This window comes from Polypterus senegalus, chromosome 18 (assembly GCF_016835505.1).
Source record: "Polypterus senegalus isolate Bchr_013 chromosome 18, ASM1683550v1, whole genome shotgun sequence".
Taxonomy (NCBI): Eukaryota; Metazoa; Chordata; class Cladistia; order Polypteriformes; family Polypteridae; genus Polypterus; species Polypterus senegalus.
Genome location: NC_053171.1, coordinates 17,073,561 through 17,099,115, shown reverse-complemented (window position 1 = coordinate 17,099,115; position 25,555 = coordinate 17,073,561). Strand labels below are relative to the sequence as shown.

General features: G+C 43.4%; 2 protein-coding genes across 3 annotated transcripts in view; one reads left to right on the top strand and one right to left on the bottom strand.

Annotated features, from left to right (window-relative positions):
* Window positions 1–5,791, top strand: part of ptgr2 (prostaglandin reductase 2) — a 97,796-nt gene extending 92,005 nt beyond the window's left edge. The window contains exon 9 of the mRNA XM_039741497.1: window positions 5,198–5,791. Within this exon, the coding sequence (XP_039597431.1) occupies window positions 5,198–5,262 (65 nt within the window). The 3' untranslated portion in view covers window positions 5,263–5,791. The remainder of the gene's footprint in view (window positions 1–5,197) is intronic.
* Window positions 5,792–11,446: 5,655 nt separating this feature from the next.
* tmem62 (transmembrane protein 62) overlaps window positions 11,447–25,555 on the bottom strand; it is a 49,483-nt gene continuing 35,374 nt past the window's right edge. For both annotated transcript variants that reach the window (XM_039741293.1, XM_039741294.1), the window contains 5 exons: window positions 23,555–23,668; window positions 21,791–21,875; window positions 21,574–21,669; window positions 15,419–15,537; window positions 11,447–12,089 (listed from right to left, as the gene is read on the bottom strand). In XM_039741293.1, the coding sequence (XP_039597227.1) occupies window positions 11,760–12,089; window positions 15,419–15,537; window positions 21,574–21,669; window positions 21,791–21,875; window positions 23,555–23,668 (744 nt within the window). In that variant the 3' untranslated portion in view covers window positions 11,447–11,759. The remainder of the gene's footprint in view (window positions 12,090–15,418; window positions 15,538–21,573; window positions 21,670–21,790; window positions 21,876–23,554; window positions 23,669–25,555) is intronic.

The window sequence follows — 25,555 nt, the reverse complement described above, 5'->3', positions numbered from 1 at the left end:
TTTGAAGGACAGCCATCTCAGCAGCACTCCATCATTCGGGTGTTTAAGGTAGATTGGCTCTCATGAGTATCCTGAGAGCAGGAGGAAAAAGATGTGGTGGTCTGATGAGAGAAAACTTAAATGCTTTGTGGTAGAACTCGTAGCACTATGTCTGCTGAAGACCAGGCCCTGCTTATGGCCTTTATGATAACGTCACTGTGGTGAAACACGGTGGTGGTGGCGGCTGCGGCGGCATCATGCTATGGGGGTGCTACTCTGCGTCAGTGACAGGGAGACTGGTCAGACTTGAGGGGAGGATGAATGCAATCAAATAAGAGAAAACCTGCTTCAGAGTGCACACCACCTCAGACTGGGGCGACGCTTCACCGTTCAGCACAACGGTGACATGAAGCATGCGGCCAAGACAACACTGGAGTGGCTGTGGGACAAATCTCTGAGTGTCTCGAAGTGGTGGAGCCAAAGCCCAGAATTCAACCCCACAGAACACGTGTGGTGAGACCTGAAGATAACAACAACAGCTACATTTATTTCTGTAGCTCGAAGTGCTAAAAAAAAGAAAAATATAAATATAAGATTAGGCAATACTAAGTAACAAAGAGTAACGTAAGGTCCAAAGGCCAGGAGGACAGAAAAAAACAAAAAAAAAACAAAATCTGCAGGGGTTCCGAGACCACCCAGCCCCCTCTAGGCATTCTACCTCACATCAATGATCTCAATCAGTCCTCATAGTTTTCAGGCTTCACGTGGAAGAATTAGATGACGATGATGATGGTCAGGTGGACCTCTGGCCTTCAATCCATCAATGTAAGGACTGCATGGTGGTGGGGGTGCAGATCAGCACCACAGAAAACTGGAAAGAGAACAGCAGAGAAAGTAGGGGGGCCGTTTACAGACACTTGCCATCCAATCTAACAGATGGTCTAATCTGACCAAAGGCAGGCGTGCAGATCTTGTACAGACTTACACACGAAGACACATGAAGCTGGAATTTCAGACATGTACATTACATTTACTTCATTGGTGGACACCTTCATCCAAAGCAACTTGCAACATTTGAGGTACGGTTGCTTACGTTTCTTTTCTTTCTCCAATTGGAGCACAGGTGGGTGAAGTGGCCTGCTGAGGGTCACACAGCGTCAGGACTCTGAACAAATCCAAATCGTATTCTGTGATATCATCCATTATCCAACCCGCTATATCCTAACTACAGGGTCACAGGGGTCTGCTGGAGCCAATCCCAGCCAACACAGGGCGCAAGGCAGGAAACAAACCCCGGGCATGGTGCCAGCCCACCACAGGGCGCACACACCCACACCAAGCACACTCTGTGATATCGTCTACTGTTAAATTCTGCTCTGTACTTGTAATATTTGTATTTTACTACCGTATTGTATTGAGGATTACTTGTGTTCTGTTCTGTCTACTGTATTGACCCCCTTCTCTTTGACACCCACTGCACCCCCAACCTCCCTCCAAAAGGGGTCTCTCTCTGAATTGCCTTTCCCGAGGTTTATTCCATTTTTTTCTTGTCTTCTTAGAGAGTCGAGGCTGGGGGGCTGTCAAAGCCCACTGCGGCCCTCCTTGTGTCATTTTGCGCTCTACACAGATAAATTGTATTATTGTCAGTGGTTGGATCAGAACCCACAACCTCAAGGTTTGAAGACCAAACCCTTAACCCCTGCACCACACCGCCTGCCTGCCAGACAAAGCGGCCTTCAACACAGTACTGATTTAAGGGTCTAAATATTTATACAAATGAGAGATTTCACTTTTTGATTCTTAATCAATTTGCAAACATTTCTAAAAACAAGTTTTTGCTGTCATTACGGGTTACTGAGTGTAGATTGATAGACAAGAATGGCAAATGTATCCATTTAAAATTACATTTACATAAAACCAAGTGTGCAGAGAGTGAAGGGGTCTGAATGTGGTGGAAATTCAGAACGTATGCAGTTGTTTTCTCGTCTCATACCGTACATTACTTTTACCTGTCAGCCTACTAACATAACATAACCTTATCAAACCTATTACCGTATTTACTCGTGTACCACGCGCCCTCATGTAAGATGTGCACCCTAATTTTTACAAAGAAAATTGCGAAAATCGTTTGGCCCGTGTACGACGCGCGGTGTGATTGTATAGGAAGCGTTTAGAGAGAGAGCGCAAGCAGAAGAAGTAAACATTACAGAATTACATTTCCTCGTGTATGACGCGCACCTGATTTTCTAATGCTAATTTTCGGGAAAAATGTGCGTGTGATACACACGTAAATCAGTTTGCCTGTCCAGGCATCGTCATGTGCAAGGCAGACAACATCTCCGGACCACTGCAAGGTTCACTCACACGCACGGCCTAAAGTGAAGGGGTCTCACTACTTTGTGAATCCACTGTACCTGATTTAGTTCTTTGTTGAGCTTGTGGGACCTCGTAGATGCAGGTACGCGCGTGTGCCTTTCTAAGTCAATTCAGTTTTCCACAGGTGGACTCCCCATCAAGTTCTAGAAACATCTCAAGGAGAATTAAAGCAAGCAGGATGAACCTGATAACATCTCCGGACGACTGCAAGGTTCACTCACACACACGGCCTAAAGTGAAGGGGTCTCACTTCTTTGTGAATCCACCGTACCTGATTTAGTTCTTTGTTGAATTATGTCGCTTTTCCACTGCATAGTACGGCACGACACGGTTCAGTTCAGCTCACTTTTGGGGCGTTTTCCACTGGGAACAGTACCTGGTACCTGGTCCTTTTTTTAGTACCACCTCAGCCGAGGTTCCAAGCGCGCCAAACCGTTACCAAAACGTGACGTGTAAACTGCTGGTCACTGATTGGCCGGAGAAAATCGTCATTACTGCGTCACTGGCTATTCTTTTCTTTAAAGGTACACACACGCGGAAGTTTGTGTCCCGTCTCTCCATCGCTGGACGCAGTTTGTTGCATAAGTGGATGAATGTTTCTTCAGACATTCGAAAGTTCTCCAGCCACTGAGTGTTTGTAAAACTGGGAACAATCACATCCCACCACTCTGAGGCACGGTTAAATGTCCAAACAGATGGTCTGTTGCGGCGACTTTTTTGCAAAATGTGGAAGATCTGTAATATACAGAATCAGCATTTTAATGTTACACTGGCAGTTAAGTTCATTTTATGCTTTGCAACAGTGATAAAAGTTAGCTAGTGACGTGCTTTTTTTAGATGCTTACCCTTGCGCGTCGTCGAGCTAAAGTGTTGTCGTTGTCTGCGTGTTGTTGTAAAAGTTCCACGGTGTCACGGCAGTAGAGGCGGCGCAACTATAACGACACGTAAATAATCCCGCCCACTCTAAAGCAGTCGAAACGCAAACCGAGTCGAACTGAGCCGAACCAAGGTGAGCTGTACTGAACCGTGCTGTGCCGTACTATGCAGTGGAAAAGCGCCTTTTGTGGGACCTCGTAGATGCAGGTACGCGCGTTTGCCTTTCTAAGTGGTGTCCAGTCAATTCAGTTTTCCACAGGTGGACTCCCCATCAAGTTCTAGAAACATCTCAAGGAGAATTAAAGCAAGCAGGATGAACCTGACAACATCTCCGGACGACTGCAAGGTTCATTCACACACACGGCCACAATTCAGAGCTGGTCCACTGCTGCCTGGATACTCTCCGGCCCCCCAATACCCTGCCTTGAATTTAGCAGGATGTTTTGGTGCCACTCTTTATCCATGGCTGTGTTCTTAGGCCAAACTGTGAGTGAGCCCTGCACTGCCTTGGCTGACATGAATGGTCTCAGGATGCTGTACTGTTGGCATGACACAGGACTGATGGTAGCGCCACTCACCTTTTCTTTTTCTGGATACCCCAAACAATCAGAAAGGGGATTCATCAGAGGAAATGACTTGACCCCAGCAGTCCCTGTACCTTGTGCAGAATATCAGTCGGTCCCTGATGGTTTTCTTGGCTTCTTTGCTGCCCTTCTCAACTCCCACCAGGCCACCCTCCACAAGTCCTCGTCTCCCTCCCAGCTGCCAGCTGCCATTCCTGAGCCAGCTCTACACCGGTGGTGTGAATAAAGAATGGGACCAAAACATCCTCTGAGAGCAACTTCTCCCAACCATCCAAGAACAGTTTGGTGACCAACAATGAACAATCCAGCGTGATGGACGACACAAGGCTAAAGTGAGAACTAAGTGGCTCGGGGAACAAAACATTGAAATTTGGGTCCATGGCCAGGAAACTCCCCAGACGTTAATCCCATTGAGGGCTTGTGGTCAATCCTCAAGAGGCGGGTGGACAAACAAAAACCCACCAATTCTGACAAACGCCAAGCATTGATGATGCAAGAATGGGCTGCCATCAGTCAGGATTTGGCCCAGAAGTTGATGTACGGCATGCCAGGGTGAATTGCAGAGGTCTTGAAAAAGAAAGAAGGGCCAACACTGCAAATATGGACTTTGTGCATAAACGTAATGTAATTGTCAATAAATCTGAAGTGAAATGCTTGTAATTCTACTTCAGTATACCATGGAAACATCTGACAGAAAGATCTAAAAACACCGAAGCAGCAATTTGGTGAAAACCAACACTTGGGTCATCCTCCAAACATTTGGCCACAGCTGTAAGTCTTGACGCAGTGAACAGGATTCCACAAGAGCGACTTTAATTCATATTAGACAGATAGATAGATAGATATGAAAGGCACTATATAATAGATAGATAGATAGATATGAAAGGCACTATATAATAGATAGATAGGCCACTATATGATAGATAGATAGATAGATATGAAAGGCACTATATAATAGATAGATAGACAGATAGATAGATATGAAAGGCACTATATAATAGATAGATAGATAGATAGATAGGCCACTATATGATAGATAGATAGATATGAAAGGCACTATATAATAGATAGATAGATAGATAGGAAAGGCACTATAACAGATAGATAGGCCACTATATGATAGATAGATAGATATGAAAGGCACTATATAACAGATAGATAGATAGATAGATATGAAAGGCACTATATGATAGATAGATAGATGGATGCTTTATTAATCCCAAGGGGAAATTCACATAATCCAGCAGCAGCCGGAGAAGCCCCCTTGGTGACATAGACGACGACTGAGCTGGGACTTGTACCCACGCCTTGTATTCAGCGCTGCTCTCCTTTATTCGTTTGTTTCTGTTTTGTTTGACTTCTTTTTCTTTTTTCTTTTGCAGAGGCTTTTCACTCAATGATGAAAGGTGGAAACCTGGGGAAGCAAATAGTCAAGATATCCGAGTAACTCGGCCACCATGTAGTGTCAAAATGACGTCTTCAGTATCCACACTGGTAGCCAAGCTTGCTTTTTTAAATTGCTTTATCACTTGAGCTATTAAATGGCGTCTGAAGATGGCAGGAATATTGCTGGGAAGAATTGTTTTTTTTTGTTATTCCCGGTCACACGCACTTGGTGACATGAAGTGACGTGGGGTGACCTGTCGCAGCTCTGATGTTTGTAAGCTGGCTGCACCGCCATATCTCTCAGACTAGCTGGTTTAGAATTTTTAGTTAATATATAATAATCTTTGAACAATGCAATCTAATCCAGTGTGGAAGGACGGCCCCCCAGGCACAGAGAGGCACCGAATGTCCCAAAAGACACACGTTTATTAGTCTATAAATCAACAGCACCATAATGCCTAAATTATCCAGTCTCTGTCCCTTTGTTACTTTAGTCTCTACATACTTCTGCCGCCTTTACTCCTCTCCTCCTGAGCTCCATCTTCTTCCTCCTGACTCCAGCTCCTCTACTGGAGGGAGGCGGCCTCTTTTATAACGACCCGGATGTGTTCCAGGTGTTCTGTGACGATCTTCTGGCAGCACTTCCTGGTGTGGCAGAAGTGCTGAATGAGCACTCGTAAGCTCTTCGGGTGTCCCTGGAATTCCTTGCGGCAGCACCTCCAAGTGTGGTGGATGTTCTGCCATCCAGGGCTCCATAATTGTCCTTGCACCCCCTGGTGGGGGTCACAGGTCCCAACAGGGATGAGCTTCCCAGCTCTGCTCCCGTGACCCCCATGCAGACAAGGATGGCTGCCTTCTCGTGGCCCAGGGGAGGTATTGTCCCTCTCGTGGACCTTCCAGGCATCCCGGCTGGGTACAGTCCCCAGCCGTCTGCCACAACAGGTCTATACATATATGAAGCTATAATAGAATAAAACACAAGGAAAATGACTTGACGGTAACTCAGTTGGCCTCGTCATAGAGACCCCACCAGTGGGATTTTCCAAGGATCTAATGAGGTAAATGAGTAACAAACACCCCTCTAGAAAGTGAGGATGGGAAAGCCCAAACTCCCCTCCTGTGAAGTGCTGCTAAAGTCAATAGAATGAACCGCAAACACCCCACCTCAGAAGAAGGGGAGAGCTGGTGGGAGTCAGACATTACTTGTAGCTTTATTTGATTGGATAAGGTGATACGGTTGTGCATATTAAGAGTCAGATGACGTGATGTATTAGATGTAGTAACTTGAAAGATGATGAATTGTTTACTGTAACTCTATGGACTGAGACATTTGTGAGTAACTCTGTGCAAATAAAGAAAACTTCTGCGTTTTCATCTCAGCTCTGCGACGGCCTTCTTTGTCAATGTGTCGGCATTTACTAATTAAATAATTTACATGTACTTATTTGGCTTCTCCAAGGTGACGCACAACATTTGTGATACAATTGGTTCCATTTCTTTTGGTTTTTCCATCAGAGCCTATGCAGGTCATGTCAGTAGTGGGATTTGAACCGACAGCCTCAGAGTTTGGAGTCCAAAGAGTGAACCGCTGCGCCACACTGCCTGCCGGTAATTTAATAAAACAAGTGGTTACAGTGGTTTGCACTGCTGCCAGGCACAGAGCCAGCCCCACCCCACCCCCCCCACTTGGTGGTCTTCTGAAGGGGGTTTGCTTGGTTTCTCCATGTCTGGGTGCGTTCCCTCCCAGCGCCTCAATCACGTGTACAACAGATTAACTGGCAACTCTAAAGTGGCCATATGTGGGTGGGCCCTGTGAACTGGTGAACGGCCGCTTAGCCTCCTCTCGTGTGAACTTCTCTTCTCGGAGACGTCCAGCATTCCCACAGTTGACTCCGTTCACAGCCCTTTTCTACACTAATGATGCTTGAAGAAGGTTTGATTCACTTATTTTATGTAGTTTTGAATGTTATAAAAAGCACACCAAACAAATGTTGACTTTCACATATATATATATATACTGTATATATATATATACTGTATATATTGTATATATATATATATAATTTTCACAAATTGATACAAATCATACTTTAAAATCCAAACCATAGTACAGAATGAACGTATCAAGCCCATGAGCACCTGGACGTCACGTTGAAGGAGGCCTCAGAGGAGCTCCATAGCCACCATATTAGCACCACAAAGCACTTTGTCACCAGGCTTTTGACATCCACCGACTGCATCATCAGGTCAACACAGCTGGCACCACAGCAGGGCTTTGAGCACAGAGCCTCCTTTAATACTCAGATAGATAGATACATGTGAAAAACACTCTATATTAGATAGATAGATAGATGTGAAAGGCGCTATATAATAGATAGATATGAGAGGCGCTATATAATAGATAGATAGATAGATAGATAGATAGATAGGACAGGCAATATGATAGATAGATAGATAGATAGATAGATAGATAGATAGATATGAGAGGCGCTATATAATAGATAGATAGATAGATAGATAGATATGAGAGGCGCTATATAATAGATAGATACTTTATTAATCCCAAGGGGAAATTCCCAAACTCCAGCAGCAGCATACTGATACAAAACAATATTAAATTAAAGAGTGATAACAATGCAGGTATAACAGACAATAACTTTGTATAATGTTAACGTTTACCCCCCGGGGTGGAACTGAAGAGTCTCATAGTGTGGGGTCTCCTCAGTCTGTCGCTGAAGCTGCTCCTCTGTCTGGAGATGATCCTGTTCAGTGGATGCAGTGGATTCTCCATGATTGGCAGGAGTCTGCTCAGCGCCCGTCGCTCTGCCACGGATGTCAAACTGTCCAGCTCCATGCCTACAATAGAGCCTGCCTTCCTCACCAGTTTGTCCAGGCCTGAGGCGTCTTTCATCTTTATACTGCCTCCCCAGCACACCACCGCGTAGAAGAGGGCACTCGCCACAACCGTCTGGTAGAACATCTGCAGCATCTTATTGCAGATGTTGAAGGACGCCAACCTTCTAAGGAAGTATAGTCGGCTCTGTCCTCTCTTACACAGAGCATCAGTATTGGCAGTCCAGTCCAATTCATCATCCAGCTGCACTCCCAGGTATTTTAGGTCTGCACTCTCTGCACAGTCACCTCTGATGATCACAGGGTCCAAGAGGGGCCTGGTCCTCCTTAAATCCACCACCAGCTCCTTGGTTTTGCTGGTGTTCAGTTGTATTTCACCTATCACATTTACTGTAAATAATCTACCCGGCACCAACCATAGCCATTAATCACGAGATTTGCTCCAGCTATGAATTTTCTTTTTAACTCCTTGAGGGCTGATTTTTCTTCTCCAAATAACACAGTTTTCTGACAAGCAGACAAAGAAATGCAGAAATCAACATGAAATGCGTGTTGCTGTGCCCGCCAGTTTGTCGCAGTGCACCACAATCTGGTTTGCACATCTTGTCATTGCAAGTGGTGGTCCCCTCGTGCCAATGTTGCCATATGCATGTCAGCTACATGAACCTTGTCAGCACCGCAATCAGATGGGGACTGATCAGCTGATGCTGGTGCATCATATTCATTTTCCATTACTTGTCGGACTCCAAAGTCAGAGTTGAATTCAGCGATAATATGCAAAGCGTTGTCCATGGAATATTTTGCTTTACGCATTCGCTTCAATCTCTTGCCAGATGTCGATGTCATTTTTGCCATCGTTTCCCCCTTGCTACTCACGCAAGTGCAAGGAATCTCCGTCAAAGCAATGAAGCTAACTTTTCTCCTAGCAAAGAGTACATTTTCAGTTGATTACCAACGTCAATCCCTCGGCATCAGCCCTGAAAGAGTTAAGCTACCAAATCTCTTCTCTAGGGCGTCCATGGGGAACTGGAGGCTTTCCCATTAGCACTGGGCACAGGTTGGGTATCAGCTCTGGATGAAGTGGCAGGACATCACGGATCTACCTGCTCCCCAGTGAGCCAATATGGAGCACATCAGTCCGTTTAGTGAGCCTGCTTGGTATGTTACAGGATCTCCCGCTGTGCCTGTGCCTGGACGTTTTCCCAATTTATTGATAAAATAACTCACGGGGGAATTCATTGAACGTTTTTTCACAGATCAACAGAAAAGGACTCTTTAAAGTCCAAGTGAACCAATCTTGGGGCCTGCACCACATGAACATCATTCTGGACCAAAAGCTTTGAATGTCACTCAGAGAGCCTCGGTGTCCCAATCACTCCTGACCCATTGGCCGCTGTGTTTGGTGGGCTCCCCGAGGGGCTTAAAGAGGAGAAGGACAAGCAAACTGTGATCACCTTGACTTCACTATTGGCACGTAGACGTATCTTGCTCAACTGGAAGAATCTGTCAAGTCAGTGGGGTAAGTGATGTTATATCCTTCTTGAAAAGATCAAATTCTCACTTGGAGGATCTGTACAAAACGTTTTTTAAAATCCTGGCAGGATCTGATCAATAATCCATCCATCCATTATCAAACCTGTTATATCCTAACTACGGGGTCATGGGGGTCTGCTGGAGCCAATCCCAGCCAACACAGGGCACAAGGCAGGAAACAAACCCTGGGCACCAGCCCACCGCAGGGCACACGCACACACTAGGGACAATTTAGGATCGCCAATCCACCTAACCTGCATGTCTTTGGACTGTGGGAGGAAACCGGAGCAGACACGGGGAGAACATGCAAACTCCACGCAGGGAAGGAGGACCCAGGAAGTGAACCCGGGCCTCCTTAAAAGTTCAAATTAATCGATACAATCAGTTCATCGTCTGCCTCTAATGACAGTAACCTGAATTTGAGGGACCAGCGATAGGGTGACGCAGGGGTTAGTGCCAGTGAATCAGCGCTCCAGAAGCCCTGTTATCCTCACTCTGCGGAGTCTCCATGTTACCTCCAGGATACACAAACCCCGAAACTGAATAGCATGGATGTATTTGCCAAAACGATTCCCTAACCACAGGCTTCTAATCGTTTTTTTTTATATGAGTAGTGAGAAAAGTGCAATATAAATGTAAACAGTTACTGTTCTACGCTACCAAAGGAAAACGTAGTGCATTAGATACCCTCCCAAAATACTACGTTTCAGGCAGGAAGTGGAAGTGACATCAGTGGAGTGCCAAGTCTGCAGCATTTCACCTTTAACTCTTTGAGGGCTGAATATTTTTTTTCCAAAAAAAAACAATAGTTTCTGAAAAGCAATGGTTTCACACAGAAATCAACACAAAACGTCCGTTGCTGCCAGTTTGCCAAGAATGAGTGGCAGGCTTGCTGCCAGGCTGTCTCTGCATGGCTGGGACGCGGTCACAGTGCATTGCAATCTGGTTTCTACCTCCTCTTATCATTGTTAAGTGGCAGTCCACCCTGGCGAACATTGTCAATACCACAGCTAGCTGGGGACCAATCAGCTGAAGCTGGAACCTCACATTCGTTTTCAATCACTCGTATCAAAATGTGAGTCCGACAAGTCATAGTCCAGTTCAGAGATAATAGACAAGACGTTGTCCACCGAGTATTTTACTTTATGCATTCACTTTATTCTCTCGACAGATTCTGCTGTTTGTGCCTCGCTACTCATGCGATCGCATGGAATCTCGGTCAAAACCAACGAATCGAACTTTCCTTCCAGCAACGAGAGTCCAACTAACACAGAACGGTTGGTTTTGTCACATTTTACATTCGATTACCATCGTCGACGTCTCCATTTTGATAAAAGTCGACATCAGCCCTGAAAGAGTTCAACTCGGCCGCCCTGCTGCATTACGGAGCTGAAAAGAATCATCTCTTGGCTTTGCACGACTTGAAAACGTGCAACATAAACGCAACAGACAGGAAATACCATTATAAGGCAAGATGACAATGCGTGCTTCGACACTGGAGACTGCCGCCATTACGGGTACTCGTGCGATTTTCATCAGGAGATTTTGTGTAGCCTGCGTAGATCAGAATTACCATCTGATAAAGAAATCTTACCTTTTGGTGGTCTGTTTCAAAGTGAATTTGTAAACGTTTTATCTAATCTTACTGATCTACAACGATCAGACCCCCTGATCAACCACTGGGGGGCTTTGACTGTCATGGTCACTGTGCTCTCACAGTCTTCATCATGCCAGTCACCATTGGTGTGAAGCAAATGTCACTCTCTACTCGTGAGACTCCCTTCATTTAATTAATCCTTCGAGGACAAACACATTAAGGAAGTGTGGCTCAGGCAAATATTTCACAAAATACAGCGAAGTGAATGAAGGATCTCTTTATGACGCGGCCTACGTATACAAGAGGCACTTTTTTTTTAAAGAATTCCTTGCATCTGCTCAAAGTTTTTTCCACTGACCTTTGTTCTTTTGTGTCCCACTGAGCATTGAATTCAAGTAGTCGTTTCCTTCTGTGCAAGACTTCGGTCACTTCAGAATTATTTTACCATATGCAGACATGCTCTGCGTAACATTCAAGTATAGCTCATCTGTCTTCAGAAAAAAAAATCACAAAATGGAAAAAAGGAATGAAGAACAAACGTCAAGATGTCAAAACAAAATACAATCGAGCAGCACTCAGGACGCTGTGCCATTCGTTGTCTCCTCTGAATCTAACACGGGGGTCTTTGGTAGTGTGCAGTTCCACGCTTTCAGAATGAGGAAGAGACTCAGCAGGAGAGCCCACAGGCGTGCCGGGGACAGAACGCACGCGGCCAGGCCGTATCTCATCGTCAGGGCGTAACAGGAGTAAGTCTGCCATACCAGAAGACCCAGCATGATCAGATTTACTGTCACAGCCCGTATGAGGCCGGTACTTCGGAAATGGGCGAGAAATCCAATCCCACTGTAGCGGTGATTCAGGCTCCAGCAGAGGTAACAGAGTACAGGCAGGTTGAAGGAAACCATCTGAAAAAGGGGAAAGGAAAGCACAATGAAAAACGGTGAAGTTAAAAAGCTGTTGGTGTCAGAGTTTGTGTTGTAATCTGGCAGGTAACGTACACGACGCGACTTTACCGGCAATCTGTGTGCAGAGCCGTCATTTAAGTCATTTTAAGAAAATCACAGAAAGTCGTGTGACTGGTAGTCATGTATTATGACAACCCCAGCAACTCTGAGGTGGGGTCTTGTGTACGTGAGAAATAGCAAGCAGAGGTACACAGCATATATATATATATATATATATATATATATATATACACAGTGGAACCTCGGTTTGTGAGCATAATTCGTTCCGCTAACGTGCTCGCAATCCAAAGCACTCGTATATCAAAGCGTATTTCCCCATAAGAAATAATGGAAACTCAGATGATTCGTTCCACAACCCAAAACTATTCATATAAAAATGATTAATACAAAATATAAAGTAAAATACATAAAACAAATTAACCTGCACTTTAACTTTAAAAAGAATCATGGCTGGGGTGAGTTTCTAAACTCATGTGGGATTCCAACCAACGGGACGACACCCGGAAGAGCATCCCAAAGCAATCGTAGTCTCCCAGCGCTGTAGCAGTTCGCCGTATAAGCGCATCCAAAAATATCGCAGACATGCTATAAGCGCCTGTCGTCAATGGGTCATACAAGGAACATTATAAAGATCCCGCTACAATAAATAACAGCGCTGTTGCTGTTTCAAGCTGAAGGTGGCTGGTGTTGTTAAAGTACTGAGACTCCGCTTCGTGTTTTGGGGCACAAGATGGGGACTCGCACTTCACAGCACACACACACACAGTCACAATGCTGTAGTAAACAGTACACGCTCGTACGGATGTTGACTATATGAGTGAGGCACACAGACTCAGACGGAGAATAGGAGACGATTGCCAGAGAGAGAGAGAGACACGCTGGGCGGGCGAGTGAGATAAGGAGAGAGAGAGAGAGGCGAGTGCGAGCGAGCGAGATAAGGAGAGAGAGAGAGGCGAGTGCGGCGAGCGAGATAGGAGAGAGAGAGAGAGAGAGGCGAGCGGCGAGCGAGATAAGGAGAGAGAGAGAGAGAGGCGAGTGCGAGCGAGCGAGATAAGGAGAGAGAGAGAGAGAGACGCGTGCGCGTGAGAGAGAAGAACCATCGGCTCAGTTGTGATCACATGACGCTAAGCAGACAAAGTGTATCCATACTGCTCGTATTGCAAGACATCGCTCGTTTATCAAGTCAAAATTTATTAAAAAATTCTGCTCGTCTTGCAAAACACTCGTAAACCGAGGTTCCACTGTATATATTGTGGCACGCGGCTGGGGGTGGAACCCAGCCGGGACACCCAGGTGGACCGGAGGAGGGTTTGCACCTCCTCCAGACCACGAGGGGGCGACCACCCTGGTGGCTACAGAGGGTACAGAGCTTTGTAGCAGGATCAACGAGAAGGGTCTGGCTGCAGCCACTGTAAGGTGTTGAGCTCCACAGTAGGCGAATGAATATAAGACCTACCCAATCACCAGCCCTAAGCTTAAAAACACTGAGGAAGGCAGCAGCAGTGAAATAGCATGCCTAAGCTTAAGATAGTGGGGGAGGGGCATATTCCTTCTTTAGGATATAAAATAACCGTTCGCGGAAATGTCCATCCCGGACAACAAGTAACACGAGGCAATACAGGATCCAACTTAAAAAGCTATTTCTTCCACAAACTATAAAATCCTTCTAAAAACACACATAGATGAACACGTTTCCAGAAAAGAGTACGATGAAAACGGTTTCTTTTAACTAAATGAAGCCAACCCGAACAACCGGACGTACAAGGCAGGATAAAATTAAAAAGACTAAACGGGACTGACTAATATAGGACCTACCCAATCAACAATCCTAACCTTAAAAAACACTGGGCAAGGCAGCAACAGGGAAACAGCACGCCTAAGTTTAAGATAGTAGATAATCGTAGGGGCGTTTTTTTCGTCTACTGTGGCGGTCACGTGCATCCCACATGAAAATATAACAATCTCATTAACTGACATTGCATACCAATTTATAAATTTTATGTCCGTTTGAGGTTAAAAAGTAAAAAAAAAAAAATAAATAACACTTTCTCCCAGCAGGGAATCAAACTCGGGTCTCTGAGGCACGGCAAACCTGCTGCGCTCTGAGTCAGCAAATTTTACCACTAAGTCATGGAAGCTGTTGTATCGTCCTTACACCTTTTGTAAAAGTGTCTATTTGATGTTTGGACTTTATGCTTCACACATTCTATAGTTTATGCCTACATTTTGTAACATTTATTACTAAAATATGAAAAAGTTTCTGTTTTAACAATGTGTTTACACAGATTACTGTAGAAACGGAACACACATGAAATGCGTGTGTTCCAAATAACGATCTATTATTTCCACTCTAAAACTCCACTTCACTCCCAGATAATCAATCAAGGCATGAGCTGAGAGAAGTTCGTTAACGTTATAAGTCGGTGGGGGGATGGAATAGCCGGCTGCTCCTAGCTTCTCTTTATCGGCACATTTAGATGACAAAAGGCGTTGGCAGAGAGGTGCGAATGGTTTTAAGGTGGGTCAGATCTATGAGTTTTTTCGTAGACTCTGGTAATTCTAGTGTTAAGGTGGTCAATTGCAAGTTGTGCTTCCTTCCCTTTGACTCTCCTCTGAAAAGTGACAGACAGCATGGGATCCTCAATGCAACTCTCAAAAGATCTGAAAAGCGAGATTGTTCAGTCTCATGGTTTAGGGGAAGGCTACAAAAACCTATCTCAGAGGTTTAAACTGTCAGCCTACATCTTAGGAGTGGTCCCAGTGGGTGTTTGAATTGAGAACCACTAAGCACTCCTCGGGGCAACGGTTCATCTTTGTAATATCACAGCAAAATGAAAATTAGGTCGAGAATGGGGCGGAACTCACCATATCTGGAAAGTACTGGCTCTGGCAGGTGGCATGTTGCTTACTATTAGAAAAAGTGGTGAGTTCACAATAGATAGATAGATAGATAGATAGATAGATAGATAGATAGATAGATAGATAGATAGATAGATAGATAGATAGATAGATAGATAGATAGATAGATAGATAGATAGATAGATAGATAGATAGATAGACTGGAAAGTCAGCAATTCATAGTCATGTAATCTGACATCCTCTCTGGCAACGAGATCAGCCACTGCAGTCCAGTATGACTAGAGGTTATGTAACGTGCCACTGACTTTAGGCAGCCAATGCTCCTGAACAACATATTTTCAAATAAAAAAACTGAACATGAAGGAGACTGCATAACACAATGTCTCAAAAGCCAATAAAAAATACCTCACCTGCAGAATACCCAAAAAGTAAGTTAAGCTTCCCTCCAAGAAATAGCCATCAAGGAGCACACCAAAGGAGAAACACGCGCCAGTGTGGCCATCGATCACTTCGCAGATAAACCAGGGACCTGAAAACAGACGAAACACAAGAAAGGTGAGGACGTACCAGGGGCCGTTTAGCTCCAGCAGCTCAGTAAAAGCAAATGCCAGTTCTAATAGTTCAGTACATTTACAGCACAAGTCAACAAAACTGTCCTATAAAAACTGCGGGTCGCAACGTCCCTTTTAATTCAAAACTCAGTAGATTAATTGTAGTTTCACATACCTGACAATGAGTTAGAAAAGGTGCAATGATATAAAATCATTCAGGTGAGACTTGCATAAATGTTTTTGGAAGTTAGAACATTGTTAGTTTTTATTTAATTCTTCAAAGACAGATAGCAGAAATATTTTTGTAAAGAGTTATATGAAAAAAATGACAGTGACAATACAACATAATTACTAGGGATGTTCTGTTTGCATTTTTTTAGGGCCAACACCAATCATCAATTTCAAGTCAGCAGAACACTCCAGTTCCAAAACCGATTGCAATTTGGTTTCTTTACCCTTTAAATTTATATTTTTTACACTAAGCTCCTGCTTAACCAGCCATGTAGAAGCCTCATGGTCTAAAGTAAAGTGGTGTTTTCACAATTAAACAGCAGACCACAAGTGCTATCTTTTCATTTTTTATTAACAAAATGTAATTCTGTAGGTGTATTATTTAGTGACCGCAAACCACACTAAAAATAAATAAATGTAATACTTCTGTTTAGGTACCGCAAACATGCATCTATATACTCACTTACTCTTATGTAGCAAGGTTATGTATGGGTATATGGAATGATGTTTATTAGGTTATAGAGCACAATGTCAGGTTATATAGCGCCTTGATGTGTGCAGTACAAGTCACAGGAGGTTCTGCTCAAACTTTATAACACACTGGTGAGGCCTCATCTGGAGTCCTGGGTGCAGTTTTGGTCTCCTGGCTAGAAAAAGGACAAAGCAGCACTAGAAAAGGTCCAGAGAAGAGCGACTGGGCTGACTGAGGGCTACAGGGGATGAGTTATGAGGAAAAATTAAAAGAGCTGAGCCTTTACAGTTTAAACAAAAGAAGAATAAGAGGAGATATGATTGAAATGTTTAAAATTATGAAGGCTGGAGAAAAAAAAAAACAAAATCTGCAGGGGTTCAGAGGCCACGAGATCATCCAGCTGCCACTGGGTGTTCTACCTAACATAAATGATCTCAATCAGTCCTCATGGTTTTCAGGCTTCACGTGTGAGAATTAGACAATGATGGCCTTCAGTCCATCAATGTAGGGACTGCACGGTGCTTTGATCGTAGCTCCTTATCGCTGCGCTAAGAGCCCACTTTTGTTTTGCAAATGTGTGGTTTAGCCTGCTACACTCAGTCAGATAAAGGCATCGCCCACCCTGCTGCAGTCCTCACAGTTCAAAAGTCTGGGCTAAAGTGTTTATCCAGCGATGTGTTTGTAAGGAATTTTATAGGTAATGAAATACAGTGATTTGAAATACATACAGTGGAACCTCAGTTCAACTTGGTTTTACGACCAAACAGTTTGCCAAACTTTTGCCTCTGTTAACGACCACACACTTGGTATGCGAACAAGCCAGTTTCCCTTTAGGTTTGTACGTGTTCAGTCTCTCCCTGTGCATTTCCTGTGCAGCGAGCGAACGAGCAAGAGAGAGAGAGCACGACACACACACACAGGCGCGTGCGCGAGAGACACACACACACACAGGCGCTCCAGGCTCGCGAAAGAGACACACGCACACACGAAAGAGAGAGCGAGCTGGGGAAGGCTGGACCCATAAGGTAGAAAAGGCTTGTTATAGTTTTCAGTTCTGTTTACAGCGATCGGTTCATAGCGTGCATTGTGCAATGTTACTTTTCTTGGTGGTTTATTAAATTACGGATTTTTCAAATGTTCATTTTTTTCCCTGTGCTTAAAACTCATAAAAAAAAAGTGTTTTTAGCAAGTGATTCGTAGCGCTATAGCGCAAACTATTGCAGTGTTAGTTTTCTCTGTTGTTCAAGGTTTTCTCAATGTTTTTACATTTAGTTTACTATTACACTGTGCATTCTATGGTATAATTAACTATATTTGTGCTTAAAAACTAAAAAAATATATATTTACATACAGTTCGTACAGTCTGGAATGGATTAATTGTATTTACATACAATCCTATGGTGGAAATTGCTTCGGTTCACGACCAAATCAGTTTACGAACAGAGTATTGGAACAAACTATGGTCGTGAACCGAGGTTCCACTGTACATTTCATGTGTTTTCGGTGTTTCTATGTAAATATAGAATGACAGTGGAAATGTGAGGCAAGAAATGCTGAACACACAGCGAAAACAGAAAATGTTTTCATGTGTTATAGTGATAACAACAGAATTTTGACGTGAAGTGTAGGATGTGTTAAGACTGAAGCCCAAGTATCCTATAAACACTTTCAGAAAAGGTGTAACAAAACAAGTATGCTTTTATTCAAGAATAAAACCAAAGGAAAAGAATTTGCTCAACTGACATGTTGCTGGATTCCAATTATCAATCGGTACAAAGTAAAAGACGTCGGCATACGTGTGTGTGTGTTTGCGAGTGTCTTTTTCAACCAGTTGTCACAGTGGTAACGCTGCTCTGTTTCAGATCTCCGCGGATGGCACAGTGGAAAAACTACTGCTTAGCAACCGCAAGGTAACAGGTTCGAATCTCACGTTGTCCTTGTATTTAGCACTTTGAGTAGTTAGATACTATTATTATTATCACATAATAAAAGCATACATTTGATGTGAGTCTGTATGTAACATCCTGTTTAAATGTATGGCACTTGTAAAGGTTAGTCCTGAAGGGATAAAAGCAGTGTAGATCTGAAACATAGCAGCATTACCACTGAGACGACCGCCTGATGACTTTCCTGCACAATTTCACATTCTCAAAATATCACATTAACATCCTGCTTGACCACACTGTAGCTGTACAAATGCTTTACAGGTACAACGTGTTCAGCCATAACCTCCGATTATTTTTTTTTCCTTCCAGGTGTTGGAACTTCCAAGCATTGTACTTCCATGTGAGTGCTCATTGGCTGTCAGCCCTCATATGCACACAAGCCTGCCCCTACAAATTAAGACAAAAATCAAACTCTTTTGGTTTTGTTGGGGAGAGCCACAGACTGGCTGGTCATTGACCGAGAGAGTCGGGTGTCTCTGGCAGGGTCTTAAATTGGCTTGAGTCCTACCTGGCAGGTTGAAACTTCTTTGTTAGTTGTGGTAATTATACTTCGCAGACCCCTGATATTCTGTATGGTGTTCAACAAGGATCTCTTCTCCTGGCTCCACTGCTCTTTTCGATCTACATGCTTCTGTCAGGTCAGATTATCTTGCGGCATAATGTGAGCTACCACAGCTATGCTGATAACACACAACTGTATTTATCAATAGCGCCTGATGACCCTGACTCTCTTGATTCACTGACACAATGTCTTTACCTGTGTTTCTGAATGGATGAGTAGTAATTTTCTTAAACTAAATAAGGAGAAAACAGAAATTTTAGTGATTGGCAATAATGGATATAATGAGGCTATTAGAAATAAACTTGATCCATTAGCATTAAAAGTCAAGATGGAGGTGAAGAATTTAGGGGTAACTATTGACTCTGACCTTAATTTTAAATCACATAGATTACTAGGACTGCATTTTTTCACTTAAGAAATATTGCAAGTTAGACTTCTTATAAACATTACAAGATGCTGAGAAATTAGTTCACGCTTTTGTTTTCAGTCGACTCGATTACTATAACACACTCCTCTCAGGACCATCCTAAAAAGACATCAATTGACTGCAACGAGTGAAGAATTAGCTGCTAGAATCCTAACTAGGAAAAGAAAATCCGAGCACATTTCTCCAGTTTTGATGTCACTACACAGGTTACCTGTGTCATTTAGAATTGACTTTAAAATACTGCTTAGGGTTTACAAAGCTTTAAATAATTAAATTTTAATATATCCATCTTATATTTCAGAATGTCTCTCACCTTACACTCCTAATGGTAACCTTAGATCTTCAAATGAGAGTCTGCTTAGAATTCCAAGAGCTAAACTTAAAAGAAGTGGTGAGGCGGGCGGCCTTCTGCTGTTATGCACCTAAAATCTGGAATAGCTGACCGTTAGAAATTCACCAGGCGAATATCGTGAAGCACTTTAAAAAGCTGCTAAAAACACATTACTGTAACATGGCTTTCTCATAACTTCATTTTAGCTTAATCCTGTTACTCTGTTGTCAGAGGTTGGCTGGGGTGGCGACCCGGCCGGGACGCCCAGGAGGACCTGAGGAGGGCTTGCGCCTTCCCCAGACCATCTGGGGGCAACCGCCCTGGTTCCTTTGGGGGCCACGGGTACAGAGCTTTGAAGCTCCACCCTGTAGGGGCCCGTGGTCACCGCCAGGGGGCGCCCCCATGCCTTTGGAGCCCTGGACCTCAGCACTTCCGCCACACCAGGAACTGCTGGGGGGAAGAAGAGCTGGGACACCCGGAGTGCTCCCGGGGATGCAGCCGACACTTCCGCCACACAGGGGCGTATCGGCGGGTAATTGCCGGAACCCACCTGGAGCACATCTGGGTGATAACAAAAGGGGCCGCCTCCCTTCATTCGAGGCCAGAGTCAGGAGCGGAGAGGACTGAGCCGGATGTAAGGAGGCTAGGAGGCGGCCTGAAGGAAAAAAAGGCATTGTGGCCAGGACTTTGGGGATTTTGGGGGTTTTGTGGTGCACTTGACTGTTGTACATATTGTAAACTAGCAGACCTGGCGCGCTTCGCTGCACGTTTAACCAGCTAGTTTCGGCAGCAGATCGTGATTTTTCCAATCTAGACGTCCTGTCTTTTTCAGATTCTTTTAACCCCCTGGTTTCGACAGCCAATCGTCCTTTTCCCAATCTAGAAATCCTGTCTTCTTTAGATTCGTTTAACCGCCTGATTTTGGCAGCGAATCGTTTTTTTCTAACGTGAAAGTCGTTTCTTGTTGAGATTCATTTAAGCTTTTTTTCCAACCTAGAAGACCTCTCTTGAGATCCGTTTAATGGCCTCGTTGATTGCATGTCTTCCAAGGTAGTTTCAATTCTCACTTCTTGCACGGAGTCTTCTCCCCTTTTATGAGTGACTATGTAAATACCGCGTGTACTAAACAGTAAATTAGTAAAGGAGAAAGGACCAAACACTAAGGAAAAAGAACTGCAAGACCGCGTCAGCTGTGGAGCTCAGCTCGGAGCGAAATGAAGTGAATGAAATGACGTGAATGGGAGTGGAAATGATCACGTGACTCCCCCACCCGCCTTAACTCTCAATCCCTCCACAAACACACAAACAGTCTCTCGGATCCCAACTCCCCTTTATATGTATGGATAAACGTGTTTGTGGGTGAAATGAACGTGTCCGCCTGTCTGTGTCTGGGCCAGCCTCCACACTGTATATGCATTTAATTATCATTATCATTCATGGTGGTTCCGAAATCTGTACTAACCTCTACTTTCTCTGCTGTTCTTTTTACGGTTTTCTGTGGTGCCAATCTGCACCACCACCTCCTGATCAGGGCACCATGATGTCCCTACATTGATGGATTAAAGGCCAGACGTCCACATGATCGTCATCAAGTTCTTCCATGTGAACCCTGAATACCACGAGGACTGACTGAGGTCATTGATGTGAGGGGGCTGGGTGGTCTCGTGGCATCGGAACCCCTGCAGATTTTTTTTTTCTCCAGCCGTCTGGAATTTTTTTTTTTCTTTTCTGTTCTCATAGGCCATTGGACCTTACATTTATTCTATGTTAATTAATATTGCCTAACTTTATTTTTTAATATACTTTGTCCTTTTTTCTCTTTCATTATCTTGTAGTGCACTTTGAGCTTCATCACTTGTATGAAAATAGAAATAAATGTTGTTGTTGGGCATGTCAAACTACACGCAAGGTGTGTGTGTTTTTTCTTTCTATTTTATTTCAGATTAGTGCTTCCATAAGTTCAGTGTCTAAACTGTTACCAATGAATCGTCTCCACCGGTTTGCAGTCCACATAAACACATTTTAATTGAGTAAAGCAGTCTTACCAAATGCAGTCCAGACATTCAGCAGGAGGCAGCTGTAGTAAAACCAGTTTGTCTTACTAAAGAAATGGAGAGATAGTCTTGCTTGGGAAAAGACAGCTGGAAAAAAAAAAAAAAAAACTGTGATGTTGAATGAATGGGAGCATGGGAAATTTGAATGACTAACGCCACACATGAATTGTTAAGTGCGTTAACTAAACAAAATCCAAACCTGTCGTACCTTGAGATGCAGGCTGCCTCACATATCTGAAGGTAACGATAACAGCAATGTTAAGCAGTGTCAGGAACACAAAGATCACTCGAGCCTGTAACCAAACAGAACAAATGCTGCTTTTATCACATTACTGTACAATGAACTGGTGGCTCATCAGTTGTTTGGCAAAAATAAGATTTTTTTTTCCTCCTCCCAATAAAAAATTAAATTAATAAAATGAATGTCAACAAATGACATTTACAGTATCTGTTTTCTGCCAAAGCCATGCGCTGATTTACGGCCAATCAAGTTGAGGCAAAATGTACTTACAGCTGACAGCCATAGGAAAACAATCCGGTTGCAATGTTCTAGAAATTGCCAAAACTAGCCATAGCAATAAGTCTTTCATTATTATTATTATTAATATTAATATTATTATTATTTCACAGGTCTCTAATGTTTTCTGATTCTTGGAAGGCCCTTTAAGGTATATTTTGATGGTCTGCTGTTCCACGTGGGTATTTCTTATGCAATCGGCCTGCATGCCTTTCTTACACCAGTGTTTCTCAACCTTTATGATTCCACAACCTAGTTTTCCCGTTTTAAAATATATTTCTAGCAATAACTGCAACCTGTCCCATTCATGAAAGAAGTATAATCAAGGGTCCTCTTGGTGAAACAAACTCACTTAGAAATGAGAAAACATATCAGACAGTGGTCCTGTCGTGAACTAATGATGGCAACCCGTGGTGGCTCTGAGGCTAAGGATCTGCACTGCTGGTATCCGGAAGGCTGCCAGTTCGAATTTCCCATTTCTGTCAAAAAGAGATCCTACTCTTCTGGGCCCTTGACCTGCAATTGCTCCAGGGGCGCTGTCCAATGGCTGACTCTGTGCTCTGACCCTAATACATGTACAATGTATTGCTAATACAAGAAATTGTATAAGGTGAAATAAAAAAGAATCCGCAACCCAGTGGTTGAGAAATACGGCCTTACATGGACCAGGCATGGGGATGCACAGACTCGAAGACCAGACATACTCTATACCAGCAGTTGAATTATGCGTACCAACCCATACACTTTGTGACAGACATCCAGCCAATTAGACATATGGCCAAATGGCCAGTCCCAAACGTAGCCATAAGTCAGCGCATGACTGTATTGATCTTTCATATATTAGAAGCTCTTGTTGTTGCCATTAAGCAGCACATCCTTCAATGAGTCCAAGATTTTTTCTCTGGCCCTGAAGCATAGCGCTAAACATGGCAATTAAAAACTAAATCTTAGTGTCAATTTAAGTTATGTAGTACTTTTGTGAAAACTACAATGACTACAAAGAACAGCTTAAATATATATTTAAAAAATGAAAGTAGGTATGGCCCATGAGATTCATATCAGGTACATTTATTGCATTCAGTAAACCGCAGACAGGATTAACAGCAGGAGACAAAGGCAATGTAATATACAGTACTGTAACACCACTGATTTCTCTGAAAAGATAAAACTGTAAGGGTGTACCTTGACATCCATCCATCCATCCATTTGCTGCACCTTTTTATCCACATCTGGGATGTGCAGGGTCATACCTATCGTGGCATCACTGTGCACAAAACAGCAACCAGTTCCACACAACACACCAGTTCACTGACTCTCCTGGAGTGGATGTGCAGTAGTGTGCTACACAGCGCTGCCTACATGTGAATCATTTGAAGAAGGCCTCTCTGCTGCCCCAAAGTGAACAGTCTAATATAAAATGTTATAATAAAACTATACAAATTAAAATAATCTTACTATAATATAATGATCACTCAGTAGGACGAAAGACTGCATTAACCCAAAACTCAGAGACACATCCTCCTCAAGAGAAAATTCATGCCTGACCACAGCTGACCTTCCTGCAGCATCCTAGGAAAGTGAGACAAACGTTAAACTGATAAAGTGACTTCTATGAACACACAGTATACAAGCTGTACACATAAATATACAGTATACTGTACAGTCTATGTTTAAGCACATTCGTATAAAATATATACAAATACACACATACATACACTCATATATATGTACTGTATATGTGTATATATACATTTATAAAAACACTCATATTCATATATATATATATATATATATATATATATATATATATATATATATATATATATATATATATATATATCCATCCATCCAGTTTCTAACCCGCTGAATCCGAACACAGGGTTAGGGTTAGGGTTGGGGCTGGAGCCAATCCCAGCCAACACAGGGCACAAGGCAGGAACCAATCCTGGGCAGGGTGCCAACCCACCACAGGACACACACAAACACACCCACACACCAAGCACACACTAGGGCCAATTTAGAATCGCCAATCCACCTAACCTGCATGTCTTTGGATTGTGGGAGGAAACCCACGCAGACACGGGGAGAACATGCAGACTCCACGCAGGGAGGACCCGGGAAGCGAACCCAGGTCTCCTAACTGCGAGGCAGCAGCACTACCACTGCGCCACCGTGCTGCCCTATATATATATATATACAGTAATCCCTCCTCGATCGCAGGGGTTGCGTTCCAGACCCCCCCGCGATAGATGAAAATCCGCGAAGTAGAAACCATATGTTTGTGTAGTTATTTTTATATATTTTAAGCCCTTATAAACTCTCCCACCCTGTTAACATTATTAGAGCCCTCTAGACATGAAATAACACCCTTTACTCAAACGTTTAAACTGTGCTCCATGACAAGACTGAGATGACAGTACTTTCTCATAATTAAAAGAATGCAAACATATCTTATCTTCAAAGAATGCGTGTCAGGAACAGAGAATGTCAGAGAGAGAGAGAAAGAGAAAAGCAAACAATCAAAAAATCAATACGTGCTTTTGGGCTTTTAAGTATGCCGAAGCACCGCGATAAACAACATTTTTTAGAGGAGCGTCCGTATCCTCTGTGCAAACAGCCCCTCCGTCAGGCAGAGAGAATGTGAGAGACAGAGAGAAGCAAACAATCAAGCACCACGCGGGAAGCACATCGTATATCATTGAGGAGTTTTATTTAATATGTAATACATGCTCTGATTGGGTAGTTTCTCAGCCATCCACCAATAGCGTCCCTTCTATGAAATCAACTGGGTAAACAAGACCCATTGTCCGCAGAAATCCGCGAACCAGCGAAAAATCTGTGATATATATTTAGATATGCTTACATTTAAAATCCGCGATAGAGTGAAGCCGTGAAAGTCGAAGCGCGATATAGCGAGGGATTACTGTATTTATATATATATAAATACAGTATATTTATAAATACAGTATATTTATTGCAGTGGTGCAGTTGGTTTCCTCCCACAGTCCAAAGACACGCAGGTTAGGTGCATTGGCAATCCTAAATTGTCCCCAGTGTGTGCTTGGTGTGTGTGTGTGCCCTGCGGTGGGTTGGCGCCCTGCTGGGGGTTTGTTTCCTGCCTTGCACCCTGTGTTGGCTGGGATTGGTTCTAGCAGACCCCCGTGACCCTGTAGTTAGGTTATAGCGGGTTGGATAATGGATGTACATGGGATTTCTCAGTTTTTTTTATTTGTAATAAATTTGCAAAAACCTCAAGTAAAGTTTTTTCACGTTGTCATTATGGGGTGTTGTGTGTAGAATTCTGAAAAAAAAAATGAATTTAATCCATTTTGGAATAAGGCTGTAACATAACAAAATGTGGAAAAAGTGATGCGCTGTGAATACTTTCCGGATGCACTGCATATATACACACACATACACACACACACACACACAGTGCCTTCCATAATGTTTGGG